Genomic DNA, 11,168 nt, shown 5'->3' with positions numbered 1-11,168 from the left:
TTAGTATTTCCTCGACCCCCTTTAACAGTGCAGTGTTTCCTATGACTCAAGAAAGAGAAAATGAAACTACGAAAACAAAAGTCTTCACGCTTCATGTTCCTCAAATGAATACCAAGTCTTCAAGGTCACACCAATTTCTTCACTTTCAAAGTCTTCAGAAATCCAAAGTCTTCAGTCGAAGAACTTCATTTTTAGGGGTCGACTTTCTCTGTAAATATCAAACTCCTCATAGACTTATAGACCTGTGTACACTCATAAACGCATTAGTCCCTTAACCGATAAGTCTTCAATACACCAAAATCACTAAGGGGCACTAGATGCACTTACACTGGAGGACTTGTTCTACTTGAGTTTTTATCATGGATGCATGTTTACTCACACCCCTGACATCATTAACAGTTCTAAACATAAAGTCACTCAAGCGTTCAATCATATAAGCATTTCATTTCAATTATCTACTAACATATGCATTAAAGTTTTCTTGTTTAACAATAAAGTTATCCAAATCATCTAAGCATTAACTAGAAGATTTAGTATAAGGAATATCACCTTCATCAAATCTATAGAGAGAATTTACCTCTACTACCTGTGTCGGGGTATCAAGACCATGTATTTCTTCAATAGGTGGTAAATTCTTGACATCTTCAGCTTTAATACATTTTTCTTTCATAGATTTCTTTGCCTCTTGCATATCTTCAGGATTGAGAAATAGAATACCTCTCTTCTTCAGAGTTGGCTTGGTTGGTGGTTCAGGAAGACTCCAATCATTATCATTCCTCACTATATTATTCAATAGTTCTTCAGCTTGTTCAACAGTTCGTTCCCTGAAAACACAACCAGCACAACTATCTAGGTAGTCCCTAGAAGCATTAGTTAGTCCATTATAAAAGATATCAAGTATTTCATTTTCTTGAGAGAATGATCAAGCAACATTAAGTAACTGGAGAAGCCTCCCCCGAGCTTGAGGGAGATTCTCTTCTTTAATTTGCACAAAGTTAAATATTTACTATAAAGCAACTTGTTTCTTGTGAGCATGGAAATATTTTTCAGAGAAGTAATATATCATGTCCTGGGGACTACGCACACAACTAGGAGCAAGCGAATTAAACCATATCTTAGTATCACCCTTTAATGAGAAAGGAAACAACTTAAGAATATATTAGTAGCGGATTTTTTCCTCATGAGGAAATAGGGTGGCTATATCATTTAGTTTAGTAAGATGTGCCATAACAATTTCAGATTCATAACCATGGAAATGATCAGATTCAACCAAAGTAATTAACTCAGGATCAGTAGAGAATTCATAATCCTTATCAGTAATAAAGATAGGTGAAGTAGCAAACTTAGGATCATATTTCATTCTAGCCTTCAAAGATTTTTTTTTCTTTCAACTTGACTAGTAATTTCTTAAGATCATCTCTATCCTTACAAGCAAGAAAGTCTCTAGCTACCTCTCCGTCCATAACATAACCCTCAGGTATATCAGGCAATTCATATCTAGGAGAGCTAGGTCTAATGGGTGTTTCAAAAATTTTAGTTTCAATAGTTTCAGCATTCTCAATTTCTTTAGCTCTAGCAAATTGTTTATCAAGAAATTCACCTAGTGGCACAGTCTTATCAAGCAAAGTACTAGCATCATCAGTAGCATCATTCATAGCAGAAGTAGCATCATCAATTACTTGCGACATATCAGAATTAATAGCAGGTGGTGGTGTCACAAGCTTACTCAAAACAGAACGTGAATCAAGTGCAGAGCTAGATGGCAGTTCCTTACCTCCCCTCATCTTAGAGGGAACGATTTTGGTTATATCATCCTTAAGATTCCTCATAGTGATCAATAGATATAAATCCCAAGTGACTCAGCAAATAGAGCTATGCTCCCCAGCAACGGCGCAGAAAAGGTCTTGATAACCCGCAAGTATAGGGGATCGCAACAGTTTTTGAGGGTAGAGTATTCAACCCAAATTTATTGATTCGACATAAGAGGAGCCAAAGAATATTCGCAAGTATTAGCAGTTGAGTTGTCAATTCAACCACACCTGTAACACTTAATATCTGTAGCAAGGTGATCAGTAGCAAAGTAATATGGTAGTAATAGTAACAGTAGAAAAAACAGAAGCAGTTTTGTAGCGATTGTAACAGCAGCAACAACAAAAGTAACTTAGCAAAGATCAATATATGAAAAGCGTAGGCATTGGATCAATGATGGATAATTGCGTTGGATAATATTCATCATGTAGCAGTTATAACCTAGAGCGACACGGAACTTGCTCTAATTAGTCAATGTAATGTAGGCATGTATTCCGTATATAGTCATACGTGCTTATGGAAAAGAACTTGCATGACATCTTTTGTCCTACCCTCCCATGGCAGCGAGGTCCATAAGGAAACTAAGGGATATGTTCAATAACCTGATGGATCGGATCTCCGGCTGGATGAAGCTGCAGGACGAGATGAATGCCTCGTTTGAAAATGTTACCGGCGTCATCCAGGGGCTAAGGGAGGACAAGGCGAAGCTCCACACCGAGCGCGACCTACTAAGGGTGAAGTTCGCCGGAAGGATGAAGCAGCACGAGGAAACAACTGCCTTGTTGAAGAGGACAGGCGTCATCATCAAGAAACTTATGGACGAGAATGCCATGCTCTGCATCAAGCGCAAAAGGCTGGTGGAGGAATCTGTGGATGCTGCCAAGCAGCATATTGAGGAGATGAAAGAGATCATCGCCGCTCGCCGCGAGAACTAGTCTCCCCGCCCTGCAGCAACGCATAAAGAAAGTAGAGATCAGCGAGCCAGATTGTTGTCTGCGTCTTCCTTCTTCTTTAACCCTTGTGTATTTCGGGCGTTGCCACATGTGGCATTTTTAGTTATCTTCCTAAAATTGTAAGACAATTATTATCCACTATCATCGTCATTATATTCATATCAGTCTTGCTATAAGTCTCAGTCGATGCTATATATATCCGTCAGATCTTACATCAAGATCCATGCAAACATTTCTTTTCAGATTTTCTTTTTTCTCTCTTAAATCTTAGTCAGGTGAGACATGGTCACACCATAAAACAGGGGCTCGAGCACCATTAATGGAGAAGTTGGGAGAGAGGTGGGCGGCGGATGGAGGTCAAAGGGCTCGCCTCCCAATAAGCACGCATAGTGGTTTGATCGCACGCCTCCCGTACTCAAATAGCTACCCCGCACAACGCCTCCTAGCCAATAAAAAAGAGGACACGTGGCGGCATGTAAATGGTTAGTAGAACACCCACGGTTTCAATACTACTTGTGCTTCCGATTGTAACGTGAGAGCTCTTGTTTCAAAATGACTTTGTTGGTTGTTAATGTGTGGGCCTTTGCAAATCGGACAAAAATTTACCACAGCATGTTGGTACCATGTGAAGGCAACATGCTGAGCTTCATGATTTTCAGCTGAGTTTTGGATTTACAGGAATTTAAGTTTCTCTATGTTTCCGGCCGAGCCACAACGCCCAGATATTTGAAATTCATTCTCATTTTTTGCATGGGACCTAAACATTCACCCAAGGACACATATATTATTTTTCAACACATCTTGGCGCACTGGAGCATGTGCATGTAGCCCAAATTTAAATCATGCCATTAAATGCTTAGAAAACTCAAATAATGTATAAAAAGGCAAAACGAACCCTGAATAATTCCAAAATTTAGCATGAAACTCCTGTTGGTATATGTTACCCTTATAAAAAAATCAAGGCATGAAGAGGGGCGTTCTATGTCGTTTCACACACACAGGTGACACGTCCCCTCTCGGAACCATGAGGCTTCTTAAGAGAAGCTCCGTTTTCTAAGAAGCTTACACCAAAACTTGTCCCAAATCAGACGAAATTTTTACCACCACATGTTGGTGCCATGTCATGAGACCATGCCAAGTTCCATGATTTCCGGGCGAGTTTTAGATTTACAGGAATTTAAAAACCAAGTTTCTCAATGTTTCCGGCCAAGCCACGGTGCCCAAATGTTTGAAATTCATTCTCATTTCTTGCATGGCACCGAAACTTTCATCCAAGGACACACATATGATTTTTAACCAACTTTCATGCACTTGAGCATGTGCATGTAGCTCAAATTTGAATTATGTACATTAAATGCCTAGAAAACTCAAATAATGTATAAAAAGGCAAAACGAACCCGGAATAATTCCAAATTTTAGCACGGAACTCCTGTTGGTCTATGTTGCCTCTGTAAACAAATCAAGGTGGGAGGAGGGGCAGTCTATGTCGTTTCGCACACAAAGGTGACACGTCCCCTCTCGGAACCATGAGGCTTTTTGAGAGAAGCTCATTTTGTAAGAAGCTTACACCCAAACTTGTCCCAAATCGGACGAAAATTTTACCATAGTATGTTGGTGCCATGTCATGAGACCATGCCAAGTTTCATAATTTTCAGACGAGTTTTGGATTTACAGGAATTTAAAAACCAAGTTTCTCAATGTTTCCGGCCGAGCCACGACACCCAGATGTTTTCCCATTTCTTGCATGGGACCTCAAATTTCACTCAAGGACACACATATGATTTTTCAACCAGCTTTGGTGCACTGGAGCATGTGCATGTAGTTAAAATTTGAATTATGCACATTAAATGCCTACAAAACCCAGTTAATGTATAAAAAAGCTAGATGAATCTGGATTAATTCCTAAAATTAGCACGATACTCCTATTGGTCTATGTTGCCTCTGTAAAAAAATCAAGGCGGGAAGAGGCGGTCTATGTCGTTTCGCACATAGAGGTGACACGTCCCCTCTCAGAACCATGAGGCTTCTTGAGAGCAGCTCCGTTTTGTAAGAAGCTTACACCAAAACTTGTCCCAAATCGGACAATTTTTTACCACGGCATGTTAGTGCCATTTCATGATACCGTGCCAAGTTCCGTGATTTTTAGGCGATTTTTGGATTTACAGGAATTTGAAAAACAAGTATCTCAATGTTTCCCGCCGAGCCACGATGCCGAGGTGTTTGAAATTCATTCCCATTTTTGCATGTGACCTAAACATTCACCCAAGGACACATATATGATTTTTCAACTCATTTCGGTGCACTGGAGCATGTGCTTGTAGTTCAAATTCGAATTATGCACATTAAATGCCTAGAAATTCAATTAATGTATTAAAAAGGCCAAACGAACCCTGAATAATTTCAAATTTTAACACGACACTCATATAGTTGCATGTTCACTGCAGATAAATGTTCTAGTAATTCAAACACCGTCCTTTCCCTTCATAACTTCATTTTATCTTTCAAATCAAAATGAAAAAAATCATGTACACCACAAACAGGTTACTAGCGAGAATCGTGTGCGATGCGATATAAAAAATCTTGGCGTACCCTCTCGTATGGCTTACGCCGGAAGCTTCGTCATCTACAATCCACGACCCGCACTTCAACCACACTTCGGGCCAGTTTCTCGTGGCACCGAGCGAAAAATTTCGGCAACCGTGAAAATATCTAGCTCCCCGCACCCTCCCCCCGATCAGAAGCCACATTTCCATTGTTCCTCCTTCCTTTCCAAGTTCAAACCTTCACTGCTAACTTGCAGCACCGCCTCCTCGCCGGCGACCCATCTTCTTACTGTGCGGCCTCGTCGATATAGGTAATCCACACCCGATCCCCATCCCATCCTCCTTGTCCATCCCACCTGCCCCAACCGACGGCGCGACACCTTCTGCCCAAATCACTGCCCCGTCCTCCAAATAAGCGCCGCCCACAGCCATTTTGCACGCAGTATAGCGAGGAGCTCAGGAGCATCTGGCAACGGAGAAGCAAATCACGGCCGCACCCGCGGATTAGGTCATGATGACATAATACATAAACTGAACAATCTAGTTTTCTTCAATGCTCCCCCTCCTTCAGTTTGAGTTGTTCCATCTCAGCCTTCTTGATGCTCGCTGCAATGGCCTTCATCACTTTCTTATCCTTTGCTTGTAGCAGACCCTCTTGGGTGTTGAGGATCTGCATCCATATGTCATAGCATGCATATGCGCCCCTGCATGTGTAGTTGATTCATGCCCTGGACAGTGACTCAGTCCAACGTTGGTGAAGGTTCTTATCAAAATCGTTCTTGTTGCAACAGTAGTAGTCATCAATGATTGATCCCATGAAGTCTAATTGTACGGGCAGGTTCATCTGAAATCTCAATGAAGTGGCTTCGGTGGTTGGGACATCAAAATAAATGTCAATGTCAACGCGAGGCAGGTGTGTGTTTATTATGTTTGTATACACTTGATGTTTTATTTTGAGTGGATAGAAATCCACCCTTGGTCGGAAGAAAATATTGGATGCTACTACATGCCAGGCTCGAAGGCAAATAAGCTTCAAATCAGACATCGTGTAAGGGAATCTCCAACGCGGACTTGCAAACCTCCCACAACCGTCTGGATCGCGCTGCTCAGACTGCGGAAGCCTTCCAACGCTGACCTGTGTCGGTCCGCGGGGCGGTCCGGATGCTATTTCTCCAGCAAATCGGAGAAAAAGTGGGGGGGAGGTTTGCGGGAGTCCGGACACCCGAAATGTAGGACTCCGACACCCCAACCCTACCAATCCCCCTCTCCCGTCCCATTTCCTTCCACTCCGCCCCTTCTCCTCCTTGCTTTGCATCCGCACCCTCTACCTCCACCGTCGTTGTTGTTCGTCTCCGGCGACCATAGAGGCATTGCCAGACGTCCGCAACTAGCACCGACGCGACCGCTGGTCGTTCCAACGGAGCTTTCCACCTTGGAGCCGTTTGTACCCAGGTACACTCCGCCCCCTGTCGACGACCATTGCGGATACCACGCCCGACAGGTGTTCGGTCAAATTCCGTTGAGCTTATTTTTAAATTCTTTTTAGAGTACGAAGGATGGTGAGCTACTCGACCATAGAGGATGAGTTGTTGTGCGATGCATGGCTGGCCGTATCCGCGGGTTTCATAGGCAGGAGTAGAGGGGAGCCCTTCTAGGAGCAAGTGCATGAAAAGTTTCACGCACGAAAGCACATTGCACCCTACAACATGTACATCATTCAACCACGCAATGTGAGATCGTTGTCGTATCGCTGACACGCTATCTAGATCAACGTCATCAAGTTTTGCAACTTGATTAGTCAGCTCGAGACAAGGTGGCCATTGCACGCGAACATGGACGAGATCATAAGTTTTACGTCATCTTGCTTAACTTTTTGATTGATTCATTCACTCAATATTGGTCCACATTATATGTACCCCGAACGCGCCGCCGTGGTGTACCACAGTACGGAGGGACGACCATTTACGTGCACACACCGTTGGATGAAGCAGAAGGGGGGAGTTTGTGTGGAACGACATGATCCGTTCATGAAAAAATTGTTGGACATCCGGAATCTAGTCGAATTAGAGACATTGTTGTAATTTGCATGCTATGTATGGATGGTTTGTGTTATTTTCTATCCGAATTTTGATGAATATCGACCGCTTTGCATGAATTTCGTCCGGTTAGTTAAAATGAAGTTTGAAATGTATGCGGCTACGGTTGGATGACGCCCTCCCGCATCCGTGTCCACGGACTAGTCCCTCCTTTTCGCGGACAGATGCGGGAGAAAATTTGCGGGTTGCCGTTAGAGATGCCCTAAGAGCATCTCTAGCAGACCCCGCATCCCGCCGACCCGCAAAACGCGTTTGCAGTTTGCGGAAAAACGGTTTTGCAGGTCGGTACGGACGGCCGCAGAGGCAGACCCCGCAAAACGGACCTGTATAAAAGGATATTCGCGGAATATGCTCTTTTACGGATTGGTTTTAGCTGCGGCAGAACAGACCCCTCAAACTTAAACTGTAAAACAGAATATTCGCGTATATTCTTTCCCCACGTCTTCTTCTTCTTCTCGTCCATGTCCATGGTCAGTTAGCTTTGCTCCCGCGAAACTGATAGATAGTACGCGAAGTGGTCAAAAACAAAGCCACAGACGACCAAATACGAAACGGCCAATCGCCTCCGTCGGGGCTCGAATCGATCGAGAGCTAGCTAGCTAGCTCAGCTCGAATCCATCCAGGAGCGAGCTAGCTAGCTAACTCAGCTCGAATCCATCAGGGGCGAGCTAGCTAGCTCCTCCGTCGCCAGCGAGAGACGCGGCCTGGGCTAGCTAGCTAGCTTGCTCACATCAATTTATAGCTAGCTAGCGCGGACGGGCGCGTCGGGCGGCCGGCGGCCGGGCGGACAGGCGGCCGAGCGGACGGGCGGACAGGCGGCCAAGCGGACGGGCGCGGCGGACGAGCAGACGGGCGGTGGACGGGCGCGGCGGCCGGGCGAGCTTCATGGTGTTGGCGGGAGCAGATATTCCTCAACCGCCAACATTGACCGGTATGCATGGCCCTGATAAAATTGCCTCTAAAACTGCAGATATAAGGGTTTCGTCTTCGCATTTACAGGGCCCCTTAAAAAGTTTTAAGGGTCGGACGATTTTAAGGGGTTTGTTCGGGCCAGACCACTTATGCGTGGTCTGCTAGAGATGCTCTAAGTAGACCAGTCCGTGAACACAGATGCGGGAGGAAATTTACGGGTTACCATTGGAGATGCCCTAAATTTATGGGTTGCCGTTGGAGATGCCCAAAGTATCCGTGGTAGCTGAGCAACTGGGGGTGCTTAATTTTCCTTCATCATGTCAGCATTCATATTTTAGAGACAGGGTCCTCAAGGATTCACATAGCTGAGCAACTGGGGCGTAGTTAATTTTCCTTCCTCATGTCAGCATTTATATTTCAGACTCGTGAAACAAACATTCAGACGTTCACCAAACCTCTTCACCACATTTACGTTCTGAATTTTCTAAGAACGAGAAAGAGAAATGGCCAGCTCTCGGATGCCAGCACGCACTATATGTGCAAAATAATTTAGTAATTGCATAAAAAGTAAGAAAAAACATTTTTTAATCAAATATGATCAAGTATTGTATTTGTATAAAAAGTTTGGCCAAGAAATGATCCCCGTTGACTTAGGACCAAATAGCGTCACTACATACATGTTAAAAGAAATTGCTACCCATCGTGTAGTGTGATTAAATGCCATCAACTAGATGAAGGAATGATTCAAAATTTCAGATGACAGAATGGCCCCTTGTCAACACAGCCACCATGTGTGGACCATGGATCCCAAAATAATACTAGCAGCGAGTTAATTTCCAAACTAACCATCAAAGTTGGAGTGCAGTATTTTTCTTTGTTGGGATGCAAATTACTCCCAAAATAATGCATATACAATCAGGTTATGGTTTAAGTTCATACTGAACAAAATAAAACCAGTCAGACATTATTATATCAAAGTCTCATTATCTGAAAACTCAATGAACTGAGATCAATTCTACAACTTCTAACTCAAAACAGAGTTTAATTAAAAGAAGTCACTTTTCCATTTTAATTCGCTCCTTGATACTAGTTCATTTTGTACTGAAACATAAATTATTCTCTGGTTTCTCAACACAAACAGGACAGTTTGGTCATCAATCAATTACATTCCATGAGCAAAATACAATGCCTCCCCTGCCAACACTAACACCCACTTCTAAGAATACACACCTAAGCTTCAAACAGGTAACAAAAGAAACTGATGATGCAAACAGTCCACTCATAAAAAGTGGCGTTTGATACAAATTGTTCCTTCATGCATAGCCTTTGCCCAAGCAATTCAAGCAGCGCTGTACCCTGAAAATGTGAAGAAATCAAGGAAGGAACGTCCATGGCAAAACTAATACTAGTAGCATCCAGCAGCAACCAGGAAGAAGCAAGCTACGTAAAAGAAGGCCAACCTGGTAGCATCACAAGTAGGGCAGAGACATGGGTTAACGAACACCGGGTCGTAGAGCGGAGACCATTCGACCGTGGCGCTACCCCTGCAGAGCCTGCAACCGTAGGTTCCCTTCCCCTCGCAGGCACCACACTGCATCGCGAATTTTCTCTGGTAACAGTGCAGATTGGATGATATCGGAGTCAGAGCAAAGGCATGGTAGCAGCGAAGGATTTGTGCTCTGGACTTTGGATGGATTGGGGTTTGGGGACTTGGGGGGGGGGGGGGGGGGGGGGGGGGGGGGGGGGGCGTTACCTGGTTGGTATCGGAGAGGAAGCGGAGGGAGCGGACGGCGGCGGTGGATGCTGTGGAGAGGAGGAGCAAGCCGCCGCCGAGGTACGCCGCGACACGTCCCACGGCTTGGAGCTGCCGCCGTACGCGGGCGGCGCCGCCGGATTCCATGACGGAGTGTAGCGAATCGAGTCGAACCGGGTGGGTTATCCCCAGGAGCTCTTTTTTTAGAGCAACTAGTTTTTTTTTGAAACTTAGAGCAACTAGTTAACGAGCGCTCCTTTGTCAGCCTCGCAACGACCAGCGTCACTTGTCGCGCTTTGGACGCTTTTTTTGGATTTTATTTTTTTCCGCACGTTTTCGGCTTTTTAAACGGTTTTTTTTTTGGTTTTCGACGTTCTGGTTTTTCACCGGTCTTCCTTAGCTTTTCGAAAAAAAATGTTTTCTGCGAAAAAACGCATTTTTCCTTTCGCGAGAGTCACGGTTTTGCTTCCGCGAGAAGCACAGTTTTACTTCCGCAAGTCACGGCCGTGCCTCTCGGAAACAGAAAAAAAAACGTGTTTTTTTATTTATTTTTCCTTTCGCGAGAGTCACGATTTTGTTTCCACGAGACGCACGGGTGTGCTTTCGCGAGAGTCACGGCCGTGCCTCTCGGAAACGGAAAAAAATATGCTTTCTGTTTTTTTTTTCTTTTCGCGAGAGTCACGGTTTTGCTTCCGCGAGAGGTACGGTTGTGCTTTAGCGAGAGTCACGGCCATGCCTCTCGGAAACGAAAAAAAACATGTTTTCTGTATTTTTTCTTTCACAAGAGTCACGGTTTTGCTTCCATAAGAGACACGGTTGTGCTTTCGCGAGAGTCACGGCCGTGCCTCTTGGAAATGAAAAAAAAGTGTTTCCTGTTTTTTTCCTTTCGCAAGAGTCATGATTTTGCTTTCGCGAGACGCACGGATGTGCTTTAGCGAGAATCACGGCCATGCCTCTCAAAAACGAAAATAAACGTGTTTTCTGTTTTTTTTTCTTTCGCGAGAGTCATGGTTTGCCTCCGCGAGAGGCACAGTTGTGTTTTGGCGAGAGTCACGGCCGTGCCTCTCGAAAACGTTAAAAAACATGTTTTCTGTTTTCTTTC

General features: G+C 44.2%; 1 protein-coding gene across 1 annotated transcript; it reads right to left on the bottom strand.

The window, feature by feature from the left end:
* Window positions 1-9,353: 9,353 nt before the first annotated feature.
* On the bottom strand, window positions 9,354-10,287 carry LOC109742846 (uncharacterized). The gene is made up of 3 exons (XM_020301942.4): window positions 10,067-10,287; window positions 9,774-9,922; window positions 9,354-9,669 (listed from the first exon to the last, which is right to left on the bottom strand). Exons 1-3 carry the CDS (start codon window positions 10,211-10,213, stop codon window positions 9,627-9,629), a joined length of 339 nt encoding a protein of 112 aa, XP_020157531.1. The 5' UTR covers window positions 10,214-10,287; the 3' UTR covers window positions 9,354-9,626.
* Between the last annotated feature and the right edge of the window lie 881 nt (window positions 10,288-11,168).

The sequence above is a fragment of the Aegilops tauschii genome, chromosome 3, assembly GCF_002575655.3.
Source record: "Aegilops tauschii subsp. strangulata cultivar AL8/78 chromosome 3, Aet v6.0, whole genome shotgun sequence".
Classification (NCBI taxonomy): Eukaryota; Viridiplantae; Streptophyta; class Magnoliopsida; order Poales; family Poaceae; genus Aegilops; species Aegilops tauschii.
Note: the sequence above shows the minus strand (reverse complement) of the source record. Positions and strands in the feature narration are given on the sequence as shown.